The sequence below is a fragment of the Bubalus bubalis genome, chromosome 17 (assembly GCF_019923935.1).
Source record: "Bubalus bubalis isolate 160015118507 breed Murrah chromosome 17, NDDB_SH_1, whole genome shotgun sequence".
Lineage (NCBI taxonomy): Eukaryota > Metazoa > Chordata > Mammalia > Artiodactyla > Bovidae > Bubalus > Bubalus bubalis.
Genome location: NC_059173.1, coordinates 4037710 through 4062816, shown reverse-complemented (window position 1 = coordinate 4062816; position 25107 = coordinate 4037710). Strand labels below are relative to the sequence as shown.

At 47.0% G+C, this 25107-nt stretch overlaps 1 protein-coding gene across 4 annotated transcripts in view; it reads left to right on the top strand.

Moving 5' to 3' along the window:
- The window catches only part of NF2 (NF2, moesin-ezrin-radixin like (MERLIN) tumor suppressor), a 74525-nt gene that overhangs the window by 23465 nt on the left and 25953 nt on the right, over window positions 1-25107 (top strand). For all 4 annotated transcript variants that reach the window (XM_006069855.3, XM_044929979.1, XM_044929978.1 and 1 more), the window contains exons 2-8: window positions 4347-4472; window positions 6366-6488; window positions 9227-9310; window positions 18760-18828; window positions 19808-19890; window positions 21443-21518; window positions 24323-24457. In XM_006069855.3, coding sequence (XP_006069917.3) covers window positions 4347-4472; window positions 6366-6488; window positions 9227-9310; window positions 18760-18828; window positions 19808-19890; window positions 21443-21518; window positions 24323-24457 — 696 coding nt within the window. The remainder of the gene's footprint in view (window positions 1-4346; window positions 4473-6365; window positions 6489-9226; window positions 9311-18759; window positions 18829-19807; window positions 19891-21442; window positions 21519-24322; window positions 24458-25107) is intronic.

Genomic DNA, 25107 nt, shown 5'->3' with positions numbered 1-25107 from the left:
CTGTTCCTCATTAACCTCCTGTACCTCATCTGGTGCTTGGACACAACTTGTGTTCTCTAAATGTTTGTTGAAGGAGTGGATGAACAGTTCATTTTTGCTTTACACTTTTGAGCCTCAGGTGCTTTTTTGGCCACACCATAGGGCGTGTGGGATCTTAGTTTCCCAACCAGGGATCAAACCCACATCCACTGCCTTAGAAACATGGAGTCTTAACCACCAGAGAAGTCCAGAGTCAAGGGCTTTTCCTTTTTTTTGGAGCCAAGGGTTTTTTAAGTGGTCAAGTGTGTTCTGTCGCGCAGCCATCATTTGCCACGTCTTGTGTGTACACACTCAGCGGGCGCCATGGGGAGTGGAGAGATGACCTGTGTCGCTCCTGTTCCGAGGTGCCCACCAGCTCTGTGGACCGGCAACAGAACTAGAGGCAGGTGTGGTCACGTGCTGGCGAGTCCAAGGACGCCCCATCACAACCCAAGACCTCCCTTCTGCAGGGTGTCCTCAGAACCGCTGGGAGCAACTGTGAGCAATGATTCTTGTCTGTGAAGAAGTAGAAACCCACATTGGGAGGACTCAGCGGGCTGCCCGCCAACTTTGGGGGAAGGCATGTTGAAAAGTGCAACCTCATGTAGGTAACAGCACGCTGGAGGTTAGGTGTAACCCAAGAGAGACTCTTAATGACTTAAGGATAGAACACTTTATTTTATAAATAGAGCGGAGACAAAATCGGATGTATTTAGGACACCTCCACCTGGTTTCCTTGGGCATCTTAGTTGAGCTTTACTTTGTCTAGAACTTAATTACTCATCTGTTTCGCTCAAAATTGGCTGCTCCTGTTTCTCCCATCTTCCAGCCCTCCTTTCCTGGAACCACCTGATGCTCAAACCCAGAAATTCAGGTGTTTCTCTCAACGCTTCTCCAGTTTTCAGCCTTCCTCTCCTTCCCACTTGCCTTCCTCTAGGTGGGAATTGTCCTCCCTTCTGGCTTTCTTGATTCCAGTCTCCTTTGGGCTTCCCTGGTGGCTCAGACAGTAAAGACTCTGCCTGCAATGCGGGAAACCCAGGTTCGATCCCTGGGTCGGGAAGATCCCCTGGAGAGGGAATGGCCATCCACTCCAATGTTCTTGCCTGGAGAATCCCATTGACAGAGGAGCCTGCTGGGCTATAGTCTGTGGGGTCTGAAAAGAGTCAGACACGACTGAGAGACTCACACTTGCTCCAACCCATTCTCCCCCATATTGTCAGTGTGCATTCTAGAATGCAAATCCGACCCCGTTATCTGTCTGCCTGAGGGTCTTTGGGTGGTCCCCTCCACACCCCCCCCAAGTTCAGGCTGTCTTGTCTCACCTCTGCCAGATGACCTGCATTTCTTTGTAGAGATCAGGACATTTGTTTGTTTTAAGATGTATCTCCTTTCCTCCTTTACCTAATTCTCCTCTGTTCTTTAACGCTTTTCCCCGTGGGTCCCGGCTTGAGTCTCTGGTGGGGAGCATGCCTCCAGCATTTTGAGTGTCTAATGTTGCTGGACACATAGAATGCTCTGTGGCGCCTGCTGAAAGATCAGCTCAGAGGACGGGGGGTTCACTGCTGGCCTAGTTAGGTTAGGATTCTGGGCTTTCGCTGCCATGGCCTAGGTTCGATCCCAGGTCCAAGAGCTGAGAAACCATGAGCCGCGCGGTGCCGCCAAAAAAAAAAGATTAGATAAGAGGAAGCAGAGACTTTAATTTACCTTGAGCTATAAAGGAATAATATCTGGCCCTTCCAAGAACAGGTTTTATTTTAAGGTGGGAGAAGAGTGTTAAGACCCCAGTCATTTATTGGGAAAGATGGCTGGGGAGTGCTGGTAAGAGAGCAAGCCAAAAGGAAACCCCACAGAGCAGAAAAAGAGGTGATCTGGGGGCGGTTTGCCTACCTTAGACCATTAAGAAAACAGCCCATGTCTGCTGTAGCAGGCTGCCAAGGAAGGTCTCCTTATTTATACAAGAAGGGGACAGGTCTGCAGTAGGTAATTAATGACTCAGACTCGTTTCCAATTTGACATCCTACAGTTTGTTCTTAGAGTCAAAGTTGAAAATCCAAGACAGGCATTCTGAGTCGGTGTGAGAACCACCCCTCCCCCCACCCCCACACCTCATTGCAAGCCCCATGGGAACAAAGACGTTGTCTCTGCCTTCAGCGGAGATAGTTTTGCATTTCGGAAACAAAGAGGTAGAAAGGAATACCTTGATAGGAGATTGTGTTTGAGGATTTAAGCTCCCAAGTCAGGAAATCCAGTCAGCATCCTCTCGGGAGTTAGGACGCACCGCACACCCTGCAGCAGACAGCCCCTGCCTGCCAGAGCCCTCCCTGCCGCGGCCATGAGTTATGGCAGATGGGGAGCCTTCACCTTGATCTTCTGGGCCGCCGGGTGTTTCACTTCTCCAAGTTAATGTCGGCTCTTAAGCGTTACATTATCTGGTAGCAAGGTAGTCATTTATAATTTATATACTATGTGCCGGCTTAAAATAGAGACAAGAGGATCATCGGTGTTCTGAAGCTCCTAGTTTTCCAAAATAACATTTCTTCGGTGAAGTCTGCCGGTAGGAATTAGAAAAACCTGCCGTGAATTAAAAAGCCCTTTGTCCTGAAGTCAGGCTGGGATACAGATGTGCCAACAAGCATTACTAGTAAAGACCTCCACATCTGGGGTGGCGCTGGGGCCCCACTGAATTCCCAGAGTGGGGGCAGGGGCAGAGCTAGAGGGACATTTAGAGAAACGGCCCCCGTGAGGGACAGAAGCCAACCCGCATCTCCACCCCTTGTCTGCTGAGTATTTATTTATCTGGCTGCATCAGGTCGTAGTTGCGGAAAGCGGGATCTTTTGTTATGGCGACAGGGCTCAGGTGCTCTGTGGCATGTGGGATCTTAGTTCCCGGACCAGGGTTCGAACCCACATCCCCTGCATTTCAAGGCGGATTCTTAACCACTGGACCACCAGGAAATCCCTGTGCTGCCGCCTTTGGTGTCCTTCCGTGTGGGCTGCTCCTTTGCTCTATTGATGTTGACAGTACAGACCAGGATGTACCGTTGAGTTCCTTGTAGGGAACACACTGTCCACTCACATACATTAAAAATAGAAAAATCCTGCTTGAAAAGCCCTCTGTAGAGTCAGGTCTTAGCAGAAACGAATTGAATCTTAGAGGTCTTGCTTGTTTTTTTCTTTTTTTCCTTCTTTTATAAGAAGTCTCTGAACCTGAAATTTTCCCCAATGCTTTTTCATCATACATCTGGAATATGCCAGGACCTTGGGTGGAGATTTCTTTCATGAGGGCAGGAGAAGAACAGACGCCCCTCTGAAGTCTGGTGTCCTTGCTCTTCTGATGTTTGGTGACCTCGTAGTATTTGAATCCACCATCTGTGACCATTGATCTCCATGATATGGCTTACGCTCATCCATGTACCCGGGTGTCCATTCAAATGCCCACCTGATACTTGGGGGCCGCTGGGGTTGGGGCGAGGGGCTGCTAAGGAGTAATGTGGGAACATCCTGGGTGATATAACTGGCGAGCCACAAGGTGGCCACATTTACTAAGCTGCTGGGCATTTTCTTCCCCTATTATGATATTGAACCTACTTTTCTAGCCATAAGACTGAAGAGCAGAGAAAAAGGGTTTAGCAGCCACTGCTTCAGGTCCTTCTAAGGGGACACTGTGGAATTAGCACACGGCAGTGTATTCCTGTCTGTTCGTCCCCTGGGTTTCCTGTGAAGTTGCTGTGTGAGCTACAGCCTCCGTTACACATCGTTACGGGGGGAGACTGTGATTTTGCTGGCTGGTCTCTGATGGTGCCTTTTCCTCCTGATTTGTGACTTTGATTATAACTTCCTCCCCTATATTGCTTTTAAAAATATCTAGTAAAACTTATCTTTACATTTTAAAAAGCTAGCCTTGTATCGAAGGGCAGAGTCGGGATTAAAAAGAAGATCGACAGTAAAATATCGAGGAAATGGATGTCCCTGGGAGCTCACCCCAGGTTAACTGGAGAAGCTCGACTCTCCTAAATGAGGATGCTGTTTACCAGCTTTCCAAAATTAGCAGCTTTGGGGATATTAAGATCTGAAAGGAATTGTCCAAGGGAGGTATTGTGTATGCTTTGCAGCGATTAAGCCATTAAGCTCTAATTGGTATTTTCCCACTCATGGTTTTGTGTAGGAAGCTTCACAATTATTTAGGAATTCTGTGCTCATCAGCCATCTCAGCATCGTCCCCACCTTTCGGAACCTGAGAGCGGGGGGCACAGAGGAAAGGGTTTTTCCTGTGAGCGGACTGCGACTTAGGCTCAGCCAGCTTCCCCTGTGGGTTTCTTCCCTTGCAGATGAAGTGGAAGGGGAAGGACCTGTTTGACTTGGTGTGCCGGACCCTGGGGCTTCGCGAAACCTGGTTCTTCGGCCTGCAGTACACAATCAAGGACACCGTGGCCTGGCTCAAGATGGACAAGAAGGTGGGCCTGGACCCCGAGGACACTAGTGGGGCTGGCGTGGGCTCCGAATTTCCCCTGAGTGTGTGTCTAGCCTGCTGCTCATCATGGAACATTACAGGTGCACTGTAGAGAGGGGGCGGGTCGCAGAGGAAGTCACGTGGGACGTGGGTCTGGGGAGGCCCCTCCTCTGCTCTCCAGGCCCGAGAATCCCCCAGGACTGACCTGCCACCATTCCTGGCTTCTTCATTTGTCATTGGATGTCACCTGTTTGCTCCAGGCTTTATGCCGTTCAGTAGACTGAGCCTGGAGTCAGGCTTTGTGAATAAAAATTACTATTGTATTATCTCTCTCCCCACCCCCACCCCCAATTTATGTCTTTGAAAGATTTTCTCAGGGCTCGTGTTCTTTAGGGAATTTTTTTCGAGTCTTTTTGAGAAACACCAAGGCCCAACTCAATTTACTCATTACTATGATCTAAGGAATAAAGAGTGCCCTGGTCCCCACGGTGAAGGAAGAATGTCTCTTTTGTTCTTGTGTTTCCTGGGGCCTCTGAGGCCTGGTGGACGAGTCTGGGCTCCCAGCAGTTCTAATGTGGCTCAGAAATGGATATTGCCTCTGGGAACAGCACTCTGCGTGGGTTCTTATATGCGCATAGAGACACTGTCACCTACTTACCTGCCTACCTACCCGCGGAGATGCTGAGAGCAGGGCCATACATATTTGTCAGTAACTCCTAAAAGACCCCCGAATCTCAGAGTGAGTCAGTGTCAAATTCTTAGCCCAGATTACTCCCTGCAATTGCTTACCCGATCTTATTATCTGCTGCTTGGCATGATAAACAGTGCAGGCCTTCTGTCTTTCACCAGTTTGACGCTGAACCCAAGTGTTCAAATTGTGTTTACGTACGTAAATCCGAATCTTCACATTGGGATGGCTGCCAGTTATAAATTTCACGTGGAAATTCCCAACAATCATGAACGTCCCCAATCAGGTTTATTTTTAATTTCTCAGGCACCAAGGCCAGGAATTTGGGCAGGAGCCTGGAGGGTTACCCACCAAAGGCAGCAGAACCACCGGTATCATTTTATGGCTCTCGGCAAAGTAAATTTGCAATCGTACCTGAGTGTCGGCCAAATGGATATTAGATTGGGGGGCCTCAGGAGCCATGGAGCCTGCTGCTCAAAAGAAATAAATTATGACACATGTTAATGGAGCCTTGTAGCCTGTCACATGGCATGTTTATGTCCTGAGATGAAATTCATTCTGGAGAGCAGATGGCTCAAGCTTTCCAGTGGGTGGATGGAATTGTTAGACGATTAAAGGCCGCGTGGTTTACTGGCTGTGCTCAAGTAGTTCATGGGGGCCTCTCTCGAGGTTCCTTGAAACACAGGGTTGCCCCGATGGACAGGTTTCACCTCTTGTTGCTCAGTTAATGATGAGATGATTCGACAGAGGTCTAGTTTATCATCTCTAAGCTCCATTCCACTGTGGACTTAAATGCTGGAGGTAGGCAGTCAGACCAAACAGTAAAGGAAGATTCCACGACTTGAGAAAATTAAAAAACCTTCAGCCTACCATAAAGGATAGTGCCCAAGACCCTCAGGTTATAAATTTCTAGTTGTTAGCTATCTCTGCAGCCTTGAAAACATTGGTGCCTTAATATTCTTAGCTCCACTCACCACTTGGGGGTATTGATTCATTTGGTTCAGAGACGCCATGTGAGTGAACATCACCTCCTGTTATAGGTGGCTCTGTGAATGCTTCAAACTGTAGAATCACAACCCTTGGGGAATGTGACGAATTTAGAAGGGAGAAGGATGTTTATACACTCCCTGCAGAAGGTTCTTTGATGGTGGCCCCGGGAGGGAGAGGGCCCAATCTAGCTTGTTTTCCTTTCACTCTGCGATCCCACAGGTGCTGGATCATGATGTCTCAAAGGAAGAGCCTGTCACCTTTCACTTTCTGGCCAAATTTTACCCTGAGAATGCCGAGGAAGAGCTGGTTCAGGAGATCACGCAACACTTATTCTTCCTGCAGGTACCCCTTTCCATGCTACCCACCGATCCTAAAAGTACCCACTCCGCCCACCCCCCCCAGAGGCGTGGCCACAGAGGCAGTCTGGACTGACCCCTGTGTGTTGACCACGCATGCCTCCACGTCCTGAAAACTCTTTCTCCCTCTGGAAAGCCAGTCCCTCTGGTTCTGTAATGAAAAAACAAGCTTCAGGACAGAACTCTGCTTGAGCGATGAGAATTGATATCAGATGAAATTGCAGAAGTGTGATGGCAAAAGAACCCACGCTGGTAGCAGCTTCCTCACTAGATCCATCTCTTTGGAGAGGGATCCCGTTTTCTTCCCCACTAACTTAAAAGTACTAGGTAGTTGCCCTGGAAGTCTGAACAGAGAGTCTTGCAAACAGGAGTTCTACCAAAAGTTCAAAATTCACTCTCATGAAGGTGGGACTTCAGCATTCCACCGACACTTGAGATTCATCAGGCTTTAAGCCGCTGTTTGTCCAGGGTTGTCTTATTTTCCACTCCAAGATTGTGAGCCTCTTTAAGGCAAGGCTCACCGAGTGCACGGTGGCCATCCCGTAAGTTGCTGTTCCACTGAACTGAAGAAATCAGGAGATCCATAATTGGAGGTTCAGAGACCGCTGGAGCTGGCCCCCTGGAGGGGCAGCCAGGGGACAGGAGCGAGGGTGAGAACGCTTAGTTTTGTTTGTGTTCCTGCTGCTTGGGCAGAGTGCTTCCCCAGTTCCAGGGTTAGTTTTTGTTTGTTTGTTTTTTGCTGTATCTTGAGGTATTTGGCATCTTAGTTCCCCAACCAGGGGTCGAACCCATACCCCCTGCAGTGGAAGCTCGGAGTCTTAACTGCTAGACCACCAGGGAAGTCCCTCGTGGTTGGTGCCAGGCTCTGGGAGATCAGCGACAGAAAAAACCCTGCAGGGGCATTAGCTATATGAGTCCCTGGGGGCTCGGACGGTGAAGCGTCTGCCTGCAGCGCGGGAGACCAGGTTCAGTCGCTGGGTCCAGGAGATCTGGAGAAGGAAATGGAAGCCCACTGCAGTGTTGCCTGGAAAATCCCATGGACAGAGGAGCCTGGTAGGCTGCAGTCCATGGGGTCGTAAAGAGTCGGACACGGCTGAGCAACTTCACTCTCACTTTTCCCAGAAGCAGGCATATAGGTAATCACCCAGTCCTCCTACAGGGCTTTCCAGGTGGCTCAGTGGTAAAGAATCCACCTGCCAGTGGAGGAGATGCTGGTTTGATTCCTGGGTGGGGAAGATCCCCTGGAGAAGGAAATGGCCACCCACTCCAGTATTCTTGCCTGGGAAGTCCCAGGGACAGAGGAGCCTGGCGGGCTACAGTCCATGGGGTTGCAAAGAGTCAGACATGGTTTAGCAACTGAACAACAAAGCAACAAAGTTTACCCCCCCAAAAAAAGTGTATGTGTATATGCACATGTATATATATTCCCTCTACAACATTCTCATGTCAGACGGAAGCCCTCTCAGCTTTTCTGTGCTGCTGCTGCTGTTAAGTCGCTTCAGTCGTATTTGACTCTGTGCAACCCCATAGACGGCAGCCCACCAGGCTCCCCCATCCCTGGGATTCTCCAGGCAAGAACACTGGAGTGGGTTGCCATTTCCTTCTCCAATGCATGAAAGTGAAAAGTGAAAGTGAAGTCGCTCAGTCATGTCCGACCCTCTGTGACCCCATGGACTGCAGCCTACCAGGCTCCTCAGTCCATGGGATTTTCCAGGCAAGAGTACTGGAGTGGGGTGCCATTGCCTTCTCCAGCTTTTCTGTAGTGTGGCTTAAAAACCCAAGGGTTAGAGAGTTGCCCTGCTTTAAATGAAGCCACACAATGACCTTCTGGGCCCCAGAATGTCCCAGCCTTATAGAGATGGCTTTCTTGGAAGCAGTGCCTACTCTCCATTTGACTTTGGCTCAATTTCCCCTCCCACTGAAATGCTGGAGCACTCTCACGGCTGAGCAAGGCAAAATTTACTACTTTTATGAATCTGGTGACTGTTGACGTCTGTGAAAGAGAATTGGCTTTCCTGTTGTGTTTATTTCATCCTGCTCCCACTTGAGGAGGCCCTCCTGCCTCTCTGTCTGGAACATCCCCCCACCCCACCAGGCTAAGAAATTAAATGCCATGAGATATGTTAATTCAACATTATGGCTTAAGAATTATATTTCCTGGACCTCACGTGGACTTAAAGGTTTAATCGATCAAGCTTTTATTGCTTCCTTTTTTCCTTAGAGCAGGCATATTGAAAACGATGGTTTTCTCCCTGCAGTCATAACTCAGTGGCCTCGCTGACTTTGGGCTCGTGTTAAGACTTCAAAAAACAGACTCCATTTGGTCTGGTTGTGCGTGTGCTCAGCAGGGGCCAAGGCTGCAGTCTTGGCCTGTTCTTGACACCCCCTCAAGTTCACAGCTCTCCTCCGTCACAGCCCAGTCAGTCTCTTTCTTAACCACCACAAAGATTGTTTTCTTCTTCAGCATTTGATCATGAACAGAAGAGATAAGATATGGATTTTTTTTTTTTAATGCCTAGCCATCTTACCAGTATTCTCAGGGCTGAACTCCCAACTTGTCAGCAGCATTAAAAAAATTTTTAAAAATCATACCCTTTGTCAGAAAATCATTAGCAGGCAGGTGTGGCAGGGCTCGTTAGAACACTCTGTGGCACCGGCTGCAAGCCGCCCTCACGGCTTCCCTCCGCTTGCACATTGTCATGCCTCCCCTTTCACCCCCTGCAGGTGAAGAAGCAGATCTTGGATGAAAAGATCTACTGCCCTCCGGAGGCGTCTGTGCTCCTGGCTTCTTACGCCGTCCAGGCCAAGGTAGGCTCAGAGAAGACACAGGCATTCTTTCTGAATGTTAATGCATGTCACGGGATCATGCCAGACATCCACTTCTCTGGACTCTGTGGGCTTCAGAGAGACTTGCCCCGGAAAGCGGGATGCTCTGGGACGTGTGGGCTTGGGGACCACTCTCTCTGTCCCACTTTGGTACCATCTTGTGAGTGTGTGTGTGTGTGTGTGTGTGTGTGTGTGTGCGCGCCTACAAATGATAAGTGTACAGCTTGATGGATTTTCTTTGTAATCCTGTTTGCACATGTGGTTAATTATATTCGCCGCGCCAACCTCTCTTTTCATTAACTGGGAAAAATGAGTTTATCATCTCCAGTTTTGGCCAGACATGGCCTTGAGGTCAGAAAGGCTCAGGTCCTCACTGCAAACTCATCTTCTGAGGACCAGCAACCCTGTGTGACGGAACCACACCCTAGAGAATGTTCTGTTTCATGCCCCCGACGGGCGTGCTGGCTCTGCTTATGGTGGGCACTGCAGGCCCTCGGGCCCACTGAGCCCAGCGGAGCTGTCTGGTGACCTGAGTCTTTCAGAGAAATGGCTGCAGTTTGGGAATGGTGGGGCCGGGAGCAGTGTTCCCATCCGCTCTGTTTTTATAAGATGAACCGTAGGGTCTACCCAGGATGCTTCATGCCCCTCAGGTTTCCTGCTTTAGTCACATGCCACTTGCTCTTTTGTTTTTTCGCTTTTTAACTTACCTTGGAGTACAGCTAATTAACAACGTTGTGATAGTTTCAGGTGGATACCTGAAACGCAAAGGGACTCAGGCATGCATACACATATGTCCATTCTCCCCCAAACTCCCCTCCATCGAGGCTGCCTGTTCACATTGAGTAGAGTTCCTTGCTGTGCACACCAGGACCTTATTGGTTCCATTTAAAATACAGCAGATCATGGATGCACGTCCATCCCAAACTCCCTATCCCTTCCCCTCATCGTTTCCCCCTACATGCCTTTTGCCCTTGGTCCCTTCGCTACCCCCTTTCACTGCAGCATGGGAAGATGACCTCAGAACTGGGTCACTTGCGTTAGCTTTGTAATTTTGCACAATCTTTTTGGTTATCATTTTTCTTTTTTAATTAGAGGTCTCCATAAAGCCATTTCCCTGAAACGTTCCAGAAATTAATAAGACCCTCAACTTCTTAGCCCACTTTTTAAGGGGAGCTTAAGATAATTTCAGATCAAAGCCAGGAAGGAAAAAAACTGGTTCACCATTTGGAGGAGAAAAGGGTCTGTACATGTTCGTCACACCAACAGAAGCATCCGGGTCGCCGGATGACTTGTCTAATATTTGCTGAGTATTTGCCGGCCGGAGAGGAGGCTGTTGACTCTGTCATGGATACAGACACGAAGCAAGCATCTCTGCCCTCAGCGGTTTGTTCAAGGTCGTTCCGGCAACCTTGGGTAAAGCTCAGGACAGAACCCACGGCCTTGGGATTACATCTTGTGCCTTGCCTATCCCGCTGCCCTGACAAATGAGTAATTGAGAAAACAGAATGGGCCTGGATTCAACTAAAACATATGCTTCCTTTTCTGCTTTGATTAAGAATATTAATAACAGGGGGAAAAAAACGTGTCCTTTCAGTCAGTAGCGCCCTGACAGTGATGAAGCGGTTGTTGTCACTTTCATTAAATCCGAGCACTTCCTGGCCCGGAACCGAGCTCCTCTCCCGCCCGCTTTCTCCCCAGCCAAGAGGAGGCCCAGGCTCCCAAGGATACCACCTCCCTCTGAAGGACTTCAGTTCTCAAAGGCCACACTGTCTTTGCACAAATTGGGGGAGCCCCCAAATTCAAAGGCCACTTGTGGAAAAAAATAACTTTTCAGGGAACCAGCAGATGTTTGCTTAAACAGGTTTCACCGTAGGAAAGCCCTCCTGATTTGGATCCTCCTAATTTAGAGATGAAAGTGATGCACAGACAGCATGTGTGGCTCATATGGAGAAGTGTGTTCTAGCTGTTTTTCCTGGTGTAAATTGTCACAATCGTACAAACAACGGTGATCTATGGCTTTGAGTCTGCATCTGGGAAGCTAAGGATTACTGGACCATACTTCCAGTTTCTAGGACAGCTGTTGATATGAATAAGGTGCCTCTGGTTATAATGTTGATCTGATCTTATACGTCTGTAACATTTTACTGTTTTACACAGTGTTATAACATGAATATTTCTTGAGATTCCTCAGAGGAGTCTTTTCCGGAAGCTAAGGATCAAGAAAGGTTAATAATTTGTCTCACAATACTTGATGTTAATTCTGTTTTAATTGGAATTTATAGCCCACTATTTTTTTGAGTTTTTTTTTTTAATGTGTGTACCATTTTTAAAGTCTTTATTGAATTTGTTACAGTACTGCTTCTCTTGTTTATGTTCTGTTTTTTATTTATTTTTTTTGCCCAAGAGGCATGTGGTATTCTAGCTCGCTGACCAGGGTTCAAACACATGCCCCCTGCATTGGAAGGCAAAGTCTTACCACTGGTCCACCAGGGAAGTCCCTCTATAGCTCACTGCCTGATGGACAGGATTTGAAGGAAAAAGGAGCTAGAGAATGGAGCCAGGATGAGAACCCTAGAGTCTGATTGTCTCACTTAGCTTTTGCTCATACCATGAGAGGGATTTCTGGGTACCACACTGGTACCACCCCTTTCACTAAATCCCAGGTTCATTTATATGGTCACACCCCTCCAAACTTTTCAATAAATTGTACCCGTTTCTTCCATTATATTCCATTTCTTCTCTTCCACAACCTTTCTGAGACAGACAGGAACTGTAAAAGTGTGGTGGGGAAAGTGAATTTGAGTGCATTAACACATGGGCTGTAATTACGCACCAATGTGTTCATTACAGTGTTTCAGCTGTTCAGCTGATATCGACACAGTTCATTCTAAAGCATAAACAATTACCCTTAAAGCATAAATACAAATATTAATCACATGGTTCAGTTAACAAGAACCATATTTCATAGTTGGAGTTTAGGTTATATTTCAATTAAAAACATGGGCTGTTTTTTTTTTCTTTTGGCCTAGTCATGTGACATACCAAACCATCTTGCAATGTTTTAAGCCACCTGTTGGATTTCATATTGACAGTTTGAAAATGTGTTCTTATTAAAAATGACTTGGAGAGGGAATGGTATATAATTCCCCAGTCTTGCAGGGCTGGCCAGCAAATTCCTAGTGCTCAAAGAGAGGAAGGGCTGGTGGGAGGGAGAGGAGGCTTGTTGTTTCTTAGTGCGCTCTGATGCCAATCGGGCAGAGTGCCAAAAGCAACTCAGAAGTTGGGTATCTGTAAAGTGTAGGTAGAGCGAGTGTAAGAGTTGAGACTGGAGAGGTCTGCTGGGATCAGATCATAAAGAGTCTTAACTTCATCCTGTGGGTGATGCAGAGCCAGGGAAGGGTTTATATTTTAGACAGATCCTTTGGTGGCTGTGTGAAGGACAGAATGGAGGAATACCAGTCTGGAAGCAAGGAGACCTGGTAGAAGGCTGCGGTGGTCATCCAGACAAGACTGTGGAATTCACGCCTTGGGCAGTGGTCAGCTGGATGGGAGGAGACTGACTTTAAAATATCCAGGTAAAAAGGACTTCCTTGGTAGCCCAGTGGCAGAGAGTCCATCTGCCAGTACAGGGAACATGGGTTCAATCTGTGGTCCGGCAGGATTCCACATACCAAGAAGCAGTTGGGCGGGTGTGCCACAGTTACTGAGCCTGAGCTCTCGAGCCCTTCAGGCCACAACTAATGAAGCCCTTATGCCTAGAACCTGTGCTTCTCAACAAGAGAAGCCACCACAATGAGCAGCCCGTGCGTCGCAACTGGAGAGTAGCCCCCATTTGCTGCAACTAGGCTTCCCTGGTGGCTCAGAGGTTAAAGTGTCTGCCAGCAATGTGGGACACCTGGGTTCGATCCCTGGGTTGGGAAGATCCCCTGGAGAAGGAAATGGCAACCCACTCCATTATTCTTGCCTGGAGAATCCCATGGACGGGGGAGCCTGGTGGGCTACCGTCCACAGCGTCGCAAAGAGTTGGACACAACTGAGCATGACACATGAGAAAGCCTGTGGGCAGCAATGAAGACCCAGCACAGCCAAAATAATAGTAAAATTAAAAAAATAAAACAAAAAAATATCCAGGAAAGAAATATAATATCTAGGAAAAAAAAAATTCAGAAGGCAAAACTTGGTATAAGTGGTGCTATCCTCTGCATAGCTCCATTTTGGAGGGACTTATCATTTTACAAATGGCTGTTTTCTCTCTCTCAATGTTGATTTTGAGATATGTCATGTTGGACGTGTTGATGTAGTTCATTGATTCTAACTGCTGTGTAGTAGCCATTGATGAGTAAGCCTAATTTATTTTTCCATCCTCCTGAGGATGAGGTAGGTTTAGTTTCTGCTGTTTCCCTATTATAAGTAGTGTTTTACTGAAAACTCTTTATATGCTTCCTTGTGTACATGTGCTAAAGCTTTTTCCCCTTAAGGTACATCTCTAGAAGTAGAATTGCAGACACATCCTTGAATATAAAGAACTCATAAGTTTCTAAGAAAAAAGATAGCAGGAAAATGGGAGCAGAGGGTATGAATAACAGGCAGTTTATAGAACATGAGAAGAATCTGTAAATACAAAAAGACGCTCAATGTCACCAGTAACCAAGAAAAATAAGAATTAAATGTGGCGCTGGTGGTAAAGAACCCGCCTGGGAATGCAGAAGACCTAAAAACCCAGGGTTTGATCTCTGGGTCAGGAAGATTCCCTGAAGGAGAGCATGGCAACTCACTTCAGTATTTTTGCCTGGAGAATCCCATGGACAGAGGAGCCTGGCAGGCCATCATCCATAGGGTTGCAAAGAGTCAGACATGACGAAAGTGACTTAGCACGCACACACGCATGGAAATATTTCAAACCCATGAAATTGTCAAAGAATTGATGCTTTTGAACTGTGATGTTGGAGAAGACTCTTGAGAGTCCCTTGGACTACAAGGATATCAAATCAGTCAATCCTAAAGGAAATCAGTCCTGAATATTCATTGGAAGGACTGATGCTGAAGCTCCAATACTTTGGCCACCTTATGCAAAGAACTGACTCATTGAAAAAGACTGTGATGCTGGGAAAGATTGAAAGCAGGAGGAGAAGGGGACAACAGAGGATGAGATGGTTGGATGGCGTCACTGACTTGATGGAGATGAGTTTGAGCAAGGTCCAGGAGTTGGTGAAGGACAGAGAAGCCTGGCGTGCTGCAGTCCATGGGGTCGCAAAGAGTTGGACACGACTGACTGGACTGAGCTGAAACAACAAGGTTGTACCATATAGCACAGGGATTTGTTGTTGTTTGGCCCCTAAGTCATCAACTCGATGGACATGACTTTGAGCAAACTCCAGGAGATAGTGAAGGACAAGGAAGCCTGGTGTGCTGCAGTCTGTGGGGTGGCGAAGAGTCAGACACGACTGAGCAACTGAACAGCAGCTGATTTACAGGAGCTCCATATATTATGAATATTAATCTTTTGTCTTTTTTTACATGTCAGTCTTATCAGTCCTTTTCTTTTTATGTTTTAAGTGACTTTTGATTTCAAATGATTTCATCAACCTTAATATACACATGTTCTTCAATATTTTATCCTGATGTTTTTATGGATTTCTGTTTATGAGTTTAAGTCTTTAATCCATCCGGAATTTAGTGACTGGTGTATGGTAGGGATCTGACTACTTATTCTATATATGTATCGATTAGACCTTTGTGTTTTGTGAAATCCTGTTCAGAGCGTTTGGCCTCATTTTTCATATATAGAAGCAGAGGAAAGTATGGGTTTCTGCTTAAGAAGTGACTCTGAGAGTCCTATAAAAGGTGGGCTGCTTTCTTTTTTTCTCATTTCTTTTATTGTGAATAAATCTGTCGCAATTTACCCCAATGAAAAGAGGATACCTTCAGACTCTCTTTAAACCATACATTAGGGATGGAAACATGCTATTTATAGCAACAGAGACATTTTCTTTTTAAACTCTGAAGTCGGGGATGGGGGGCCAGGAGGCTACCTCAAACCTCTAAACTTCTCACAAGTGGCCAGAAGTGGTAAAGTAAAACTAATGAAAACGAAGAGCTTCCAGGAGAGAAGTTTAAGATGCAAAGATCCACATATCATTAAACTCTTGACTTTCCTCATCATTCACTGGCAAATTGGTTTCTTAAAATTTAATTTGGTCTCAACGTGAACCGATCCCTCTCTCCCTGCCCTAAGCGTGGACAACATCACCCCGAGCGTCCTGGGTCTTCCCCACGTGTGCTGTCTACCCTGCGCTTAGGTTTTTACGCCCACCTGACACCACCTCTTGACATGTCTTTAAAATTCACTGAACGGCCAGCCGCCCATCATCTCCCCTTGGAGCCTAGAACACCTCTGCTGCTCTGCTTGCTTTTCCTCCCAGGAGGCCGGTGAACTACCTTCTTGAATTTAAATTCCATTGGTTTATATCAGGGGTGGACCCAGGTTTTGTGGGGCCAGAAGCTTCTATAATTTAGGGGGTTCTTTTAATGCAAGAACACTAAATTATGAATATAAAATTAGGTCAAGGCCCATGCAGGTGCAGAGGCCCGAAACCCAAGCCTCATTATAGCTTCCCAGCAGATTCACTCCTGCTTGTTTTATCAGGGAGCCTCTGTACATGAAAGACAGGGGAACAGCCGTCTGCATCCATGGGGTGGTGTGACTCTCCTTTATATTCACCAGCTGCCACAACTTGAGGATCTTCTTCTTTTGTTTTGTTCTAAAGACATTTAAGAGCAGACCCATACCTCAAGGTGGCTTTAATGTCCGAAGTGGAATTAGTCCAGGGGAGAAGTTCCTTCAGCAGCGTCCCTGCCACCTCCCTGGTGCTCGGATGTAACGTTTGATCATTTGATCAGTGCCGTAGCTGGGAGCTCAGTATGATAATGTGGGTCATTACTCTTGCAAGCCTTTGGAACCTGAATTTACAACTCTCACTTTGCATATCTGTTTGCAGAAGCACTCAGAGAGGTTTGCAAGTGCAGCGAGGGCTTTGTTTATCATTCTGTCCCTCCAAAAATTAGAGAAGCCAAGAGTGACCAGCGTCTTTATAAATAACACAGGGCACGACAGTGACACCTGACGTCTTATGAGCCGGGCACCGTGCAGATGCTTCCCTGACTCTTCATCCTTGTCACACACACACACACACACACACACACACACACACACCCCAGAGCACCGTGCAGATGCTTCCCTGACTCTTCATCCTTGTCACACACACACACACACACACACACACACACACCCCAGGGCACCGTGCAGAATGCTTCCCTGACTCTTCATCCTTGTCACACACACACACACACACACACACACCCCAGGGCACCGTGCAGAATGCTTCCCTGACTCTTCATCCTTGTCACACACACACACACACACACACACACACACACCCCCCAGGGCACCGTGCAGAATGCTTCCCTGACTCTTCATCCTTGTCACACACACACACACACACACACTCCCTGACTCTTCATCCTTGTCACACACACACACACACACACTCTCACACTCCCTGACTCTTCATCCTTGTCACACACACACGCGCGCACACACACACACGCACACACACCCCAGGAGGCAGGCACCTCCTTGCTTTCCAGACAGGGAAGCTGAACTTTAGAGACAGGGTTCCCCACTCAAGGCCTCGGGACAGTCCAGAGCGCCCCTTCAGAACCCTCCAAGACAAACGCTCTCCTTTGACAATTTGGAAGCGGGCTTGGAGAGGTGGCATGAGCTGAGTTTTTATCTTTTGACATCAGATTGTATTGAATGCTGTGTGTTAGTCATAGTTTAAAAAAAAAATGTATGGGTATTCCATTTGATCCCCCAGGGGAGTCCTGTAAGATACGTACTGGTATTATCCCCATTTTACAGATGAGAAAACTGGAGCGCAAAATGTCCAAGGTCACTGCTAAGAAGTGAAGAAGCTGAGATTGAATTTTTTTTAACTGAAAAAACAATGCAGTACAATTCTGCTATTTGCACAATAATTATGAGATTCCTAAGAGATATTGATCCTTGGAGCTTCTACAGAAGAGTGATATGGGAAGAAGGCATGTTTTCCAGTTGATGATAAACATCTTTTTTCAATCCCATGAGTGTCTATTGAAAAACACACCAGAAATCTAAACTTGAGATTCTTGGAAAGAGAGGGGTGGACCATGTCCTAATCCAATTTGGTGGGATGTAGAACCAACAGCCAAACTTTTTTTTTTTTGCCAGTGTTGGTAGTGAAAAGCATAAATGTTTATAGAAGATTATACTAAAACACTGAGCTTTGTTGTTTTGGATCAAGAGGTAAACCACTGAATACTAATTGACAAGAGACAGGGTTTGATGTTCTATATATTTTATGGTTAGTTTCTTTTTTAAAAAAACTCCTTCATTTCTGATTATTTCCTGGTCAGACTAACTTTCTAGGAAAGAAAGAGATATTTGTTTGAAATCAGGAAGTTCCAAGTTATTATCCCCTGTGGGTACATGAAAATGCAGGGCCTATTTCTGGCCCTCCTAGTGATTCTCTCGGAGAAGGCAATGGCACCCCACTCCAGTACTCTTGCCTGGAAAATCCCATGGACGGAGGAGCCTGGTAGGCAGCAGTCAATGGGGTCGCTAAGAGACACCACTGAGCGGCTTCACTTTCACTTTTCACTTTGATGCATTGGAGAAGGAAATGGCAACCCACTCCAGTGTTCTCGCCTGGAGAATCCCAGGGACTGGGGAGCCTGGTGGGCTGCCGTCTATGGGGTCGCACAGAGTCAGACACGACTGAAGCGACTTAGCAGCAGCAGTAGTGATTCTCTCTGCAAATTTAGGAAAATCAGTTAACCTTTTATTTGTTTTTTTGTTTGTTTGTTTTTGTCTGTACAGTAAGGATGACAGTGTTGGCATCAGATTTTTCCAAAACATTTTCAGAGCCTTGAATGAAAGCTATTAAAAATATTGCCGGCACTGTCCCCAGCTCCCACCTAGCACTTGGCTCCAATTACCAGCCACTTAGAAGTATGTGTTGGTAAGACTTTTATCACCCGATGCTAATCACATCTCACACCCAGTTGTGTTGTCTCTTCAAATCCTAATGTTTTGGTAGCAGTGGCTTCTTTCAGGAGTTAGAAAATGTAGCCACATTTCTCTACAAATGTCACATTCTTATTAGCACGTCACCCATCCATCCCGTATGGGATTATGCGACTCTGTTCACAGGTATAATCAGCTTTGTATCTTCATCCGAGGATAACAAACTAGCAAGGTTGAAATCTTGACTTGTCATCGGAATTGTATTGCTTCCCGGGAGCTGGGAGGGACGGAGGCCGAGTCGACCTGTTCAGAAATGCAGCTGTCTCTAGAATCTCAATCTCTCGTTCACCTTCTCTTCTCCTTCCAGTACGGCGACTATGACCCTTCTGTTCACAAGCGGGGATTTCTGGCCCAAGAGGAATTGCTTCCAAAAAGGGTAAGACGTCAAATTTCCCGTTTGGGAAGACATAACTGAAGGACCTGCAGGAATACACGATGGCTGTATCGAGAACGTTTTCATAAATGTTTTGTCATCAGTCTTGGGTAAAGATTTGTGGAATTCCTTTGGGGTTGTCAGGACAGGCTTGGCCTGTAGTTGGTCCTTTGTTTAGAGGTGGGTGAGCAACACTGGTTCCCAGGGAGGGGTATGGAGCAACCTGAGTTCAGCCCAGCAAAGTGAGCTGTTTGGAGCTGCAGGGGGCAGGTGGATGGGTGGGCGCTGTAGCTTTTAATCCCTGGTGTCTTTGGTCTGGTTGATTATCCACAGAAGCAGGCCTGCCCTCTCTTTAACCACTTCTGATTCTCTAGCTCCACTCAGCTGTCGTGTGTGATAAAGGCCTGCTCCCCCCTTTCCCCTGGTTTGACCTGCGCCCCTGATGGCTTCTCTAAGAGTCAAAGGCAGCTCTCAGGCCAGGGAGTCCTGCTTATGAGCAAGGTCCTGCCTCTGGGCTGGACGGCCCAGGAGAGAGGGGCCACTGCTAGCCCAAGGAATGGTGCAGCCTTCTGAGTTGTGACTCAAATTGAACGATGCTCATTTACTCACCCACCTCTGCTTGTGACTGGTCCCCTGTATGCGGCTTTTGGGGCTCCCCTCGTGGCCCAGATGGTAAAGAATCTGCCTGTGATGTGGGAAACCCAGGTTAAATCTCTGAGTGGGGAAGATCCCCAGGAGAAGGGAATAGCTACCCACTCCAGTATCCTTGCCTGGAGAATTTCATGGACAGAGGAGCCTGGAGGGCTACAGTCCATGGGGTCACAAGGGGTCAGACACAACTGAGCGGCTAACACACACACACACACACACACACACACACGCCTTGCTATTTTGTAAAAATGATGCGTAATTATCAAAAAGGCGCACAGTACTCAAACTTCCTTTGTGTGTGGGTTTTTTGTTTTGCTCTCTTCCCCGCCAGGTAATAAATCTGTATCAGATGACTCCGGAAATGTGGGAGGAGAGGATCACAGCCTGGTACGCGGAGCACCGAGGCCGAGCCAGGTGAGGCTGCTCCTCGCTGGTGGACGTTTCCCCATGGGCCTCTTTTTTCTTTTTTAAGGAACTGCAAAACTGGGATGTGCTTGTTGAACAAAATGCAGTACCGGAGTACACAAAAGGCAAAGGGAGCGCTGGCAGCCACTCCGGCAGCGCTTTGTGTCTCGAAAAAGCGCTGGCAGCGTTTTGTGTCTTGAAAGGTGCCTCCCAAATCATCCTGCAAAAAGGCTGTACCTGTTTACATGCCCGTGGGCAGAGTGTGAAAGGGCCCCACCTCCCTCCCCCATCCAATCCCCAACAATTACCAGTCTAATTTTTGTGATCTCAAAGGTGAAATTTTGTATCTCAAGTATCGTTAGCTTTTCCCCAATCACTTTGCGAATTAATCATCTTCTCATTAGCCTTTAACATGTTTTTTTTCCTGTTTTTCAAACCAACTTCCTATGACATTTTTTTTAACTCTTAAAAAAAGTGTACCAGAATGTGGACAAGTCATAAATGTAACACTTGATGGACTCTTACCAAGTGAAAACACCAGATGATCCCCCTTCATTCCTCCCCAGAGCTGACCACTCTCCTACACCCGACTCCATGGGTTAGTGTGGTCAGTTTTAAAGATTATATAAGTTCGATCAGTTTCTGTTATCTGGGCCTCACTTCTTTTACTCAGGGTATTGTATGATTTGGGCTTGTGGCCTGTAGCGGTGGCCCCCCTTTCTTTTTCATTGCTGTGTAGTATTCCACTGTGTTAATAGCCCACACACCATTTATCCACCCTGCTGTTGACAGGCATTTAGATTGCTGGGTTGTTTCCTGGTATTTGTTGTTATGAATAACATCAAACAATCTTCCAAACAATGGTACATCAACAATACATGTGTGATTTCAAGTTACTTCAGCTTGTCACCACGGTGTCCCCTTGGGGTTGAATTTTAATTTGAGGCCATTTTCAGATTGGAGAAGAGAAGAAGGCAGGTCATAGACTTAAGATGTTTCAACATTCTACCTGTCTGAGAGCTTTTTGCAAGTCATCACTACTTCAGGAGCTGCCTTAAAGTCTGCCTCATAACTTAGAAGTGGACGTCCTGGCTGGGGTTCTACAGCCTGGATTGCTCTCACCCCAACCTCCAGCAACACCCAAAGGAATCAGATCAGGAAGGGAGCTCTCAGGTTGCTTCCAGACAGAGATGCTTTGTTACCAAAACCTTCTAGGTGAAGAAATCACGCAGTTGGATAAAGCAACAGCTGAAATAAAATTGTGAACATCCAGATCCATTTGAGGGAGCAGATACACCACGTGCTCATCTCGAATTACTTGAGATGGGTGTCACTGTTTACCAAGGGCAAAGCGTGAAATTGAAGCCAAGAGACACGCTAATGAATCTGTTCTCTTGTTTTCACGGGGATGGGAAGTTCTGCCTGACCTCAGTGTGGTTAATAGACTCAGGGTTGGGCAGAGCCGAGCTGGGAGCTGCCGGGCTCACGTCTTCACGCGGGTTCGAGGCTCAGCTTGGCGCCCGCCACCCTCCAGTGACAGAGTCTTTGCTTCTCTTCGCAGGGACGAAGCGGAGATGGAGTATTTAAAGATAGCTCAGGACCTGGAGATGTACGGTGTGAACTACTTCACAATCCGGGTATGTGGAAGCCCCTGCGAGTTCCCGGGGCGTAGAGGGAGGCGGAGTCAGGGGCAGACTGTTAAAACAGGTCCTTCCTGGTCCCAGGGTGCAGACACCTGGCCGGTTCAGTGGCCAACACGGGAAGAGGCAGGGGAGAGGGTCTGAGCGCCTCAGTTTCTATTCCGGCCCTTCAATTAGATGCTAGGTAATGAAGTGTTGGTGGAGCCTGGGGGGCCCGTCTGAATGCTCTGGTGGAACATTCGATTATTTCTGGCTCTGTGAGATCCAGGCCCACGGGGATCACCTGTAAATACTTTCTCCCCTCAGGACACTAGGAGAGTAAAGCTGCTTTTACAGATTACTGATTTGTTTGGGTGGGAACTCTCCCTGGCAGGCTAATTGGTTTTCTACTCAGACCATTAATACTCCGCTGTCCTCTGGGAACCTGTGGCTTGTACACTGGAGAAGCGTTTGTTTTCAACCCCCCCGTCCATCCCTTAGAGCATCTTTTTAAATTTTTTTTTAGCACCCTGAGCATTTTTCTCCCAAGGTTCTGTTGCTGGATGCAGTGCCTTCCAAAGAATTCATGCGATTTGCTGACCTATTTCATAGCCGGTTCCAAACTGTAAATGAGCAGACAGTTAAAAAAAAAAACCATCCGCACTGGGCCACCTTAGTCATTACAGTTAAGGCTTGCTTTCCTTTTTGGAGTGTCCATAAATTTTGCATTTGTTGTTGTTTAATCACTAAGTCATGTCCTACTCTTTGAGACCCCATGGACTGTAGCCTGCCAGGCTCCTCTGTGCATGTAATTTCCCAGGCAAGAATACTGGAGTGGGTTGCCATTTCCTTCTCCAAAATTTTGTATTACGTTTAGGTAAATTGAAACACATTTAAAATACCCTCGGGATAGCTTTCTACTTTGTTTTCTAAATACAGATCTTTAATGGATCATTTGCATAAAATAAGGTGCACTGACAAATCATGTCACTTTGTACGAGTACACATGCCTAAAAGGTTTTCCATGATGATGCTGAAGGTTGTTCTCTAAAATGTAATCGATTCGTATTTGCTGATCATTTGGTTTCTTTAAGGGCAGACTCCTTTGACACATTTCTGTGGTTTTGTCCATACAGCTTCTCTTGCCCCACCACCTACATTGTAGAGAACTAGATCTTTATAATTCTTTAAAAAAAAAAAAAAGTTTCTTTGGGGGCACTAATTCTACAGCAGCAGTCAGACTACATTATACTATTCTGTGCATATATGTCTCATAGTGCATGACAGATGAGGGTAAGGAATATTTTAGTGTCTTAGCGTTAACGTTCCTAAAATTTCTCCATCATCTAGGGAAGCTGTGTGCTTGAAACAATTTAAAAGGGGCCTCTTCAGTCCTCGCCTCTCTCTGTTTATTCTCTAAAAGTCTTAGAATCATCATGATAGGAGACAAGAGGGTGGGATCCATTTTTTTTTCCCTCTAAAAATTTAAGTTAGAAACATAATGAAATATCTTGTCTTCCAAAATGTAGATTTTGAAAGCACAAAGCCTCACTTGTGTTAATGCAGTGGTTTTAAGAGCCCTGCAGACGAGCTCACGACTCCCTCACGCTTTGGTGATCGCACCTGACTCCAGGGTGTTAGATGGAGTAAAAAGATTTTCTCCTCCACCTGCTGTTACTTGGTACTTCTCCTCACAGTCGGGGCACGTCCTTCGCTTGCCGACCTGTTTTCCTGCCCTGGAGTCTTGGTTCCTTTTTCTTGTTGTCAGCAAGGGAGTCAGACGCAGGGAGCTGGCCACCACCGCTGTTCGAGGGCCAGTGTGCACAGGGCAGGGGCCCGCACCCGGACCCGAGGAGGTGCGCACTGGTCCGCAACGTGAGGGCCCAGGGCATTGCCCTCCAGTGTGCTGGGTGGGCTGGGCTGCCATTAGACGCATAGCCTGCATGCAACCTGTCAATTTTCAAACAGCTTTATTGGAGTGTAATTTACTTTCAGTTCATTTTGATATTTTTTTCTCCCCAATATCTTACAATAAAAAATTTCCAACATACGGGGAAGTTGGAAGACTTGTGAGTGAGGACCTGTGCACACCCGCTGCCTGGATTCCAGTGGACAGTTTACTGTAGCACACTTGCTTCATCACGTTGAAACTGCATTTTAAAGTAAAATAAGGCCACCTGATCACAGCTCGTAGAATTTTCTTTCTGGTAGTACAACCAGCTCTTCTTTTAACATGAGGGGTGTTTAACCCTACAGGTTTTTATTCTACATCTATGATAAGCCGGCTATGTAATTAGCAGTAACAACACTTCCATTACCGCTGTGTTAGCCGCTGACACTTCCCAGGTGGCTCAGTGATATAGACTCACCTGCCAATGCAGGAGTCGTGGATTTGATCCCTGGGTTGAAAGATCCCCTGGAGAAGGAAATGGCAACCCACTTGAGTATTCTTGCCTGGAAAATAACATGGACAAAGGAGCCTGGCGGGCTCCTATCCATGGGGTTGCAAAGAGCTGGACACATCTTAGGACTGAGCATGCACACTCACACTTTGTCTCTTGCTGGCAAAGGTGCAAGGTACCTGAGGCGGTGATGGGCGCCCCCAGTGACCCATCCATGGGACACAGCAGTTGTAAGAACCGTCTCATGTTGCCTCCCTTGCCCCAGTGCAGAAGGCTGGAGGCCCCTCCAGGTTCGAGGACAGTGGCGATTTCTGTCAGGAGCTGTTGAAACTTGTCACATGTAATGGTCTATGTCCATGCTGAGCAAGACCTCAAGCCTCAGCTGGAGCTGACGGTGGCTATTCTTTGTCGAATCTACAGAATAAAAAGGGCACAGAGCTGCTGCTTGGAGTGGATGCTTTGGGGCTTCACATTTATGACCCTGAGAACAAGCTGACCCCCAAGATCTCCTTCCCGTGGAACGAAATCCGGAACATCTCCTATAGCGACAAGGAGGTAGGTCGAGTCTGCACAGCAGACACCCCGGCAGCCCAGCGGAACCTTCTCTGTCTCTCCTTCCGGAGCAGCCCAGGCCAGCCTGCTCCTTGTTAGCAGCAAGATCCTTTAATTCCCAGGCTTTGGGTTTTTGCTTGTTGATTTTTATTGCATTTACAGAACAATATTGGCATCCTGTTTTCAAATAGTATCACTAAACCCTCCCTACTGACTAACAAGAGACCAGGAAGATCAACTTGTCAGGACTAAGCCCCAGAGAACTGTAAACAAACCAGAAAGTAACCCTTTCTTATTCCTTGGCTTTCTATTTCTGGTGAGAATTCTGTTTGTCTCTTAAGTGTGGTGTTTATTAAACTCTCTCTGTGTCCAGAGCTTGATTCAATGTGATGCAGATATTTATATATACATAAATCTTCGTAGGGCTTCCCTTGTGGCTCAGCTGGTAAAGAATCCACCTGCAATGCAGGAGACCTGGGTTCGACCCCTGAGTTGGGAAGATCTCCTGGAAAAGGGAAAGGCTACCACTCCAGTATTCTTGCCTGGAGAATTCCATGGATTATATAGTTCATGGCCTTGTAAAGAGTCAGACACGACTGAGAGAGACTTGTACTCGTTCACTCAAATCTCCATGATACATACATGAATTGTGC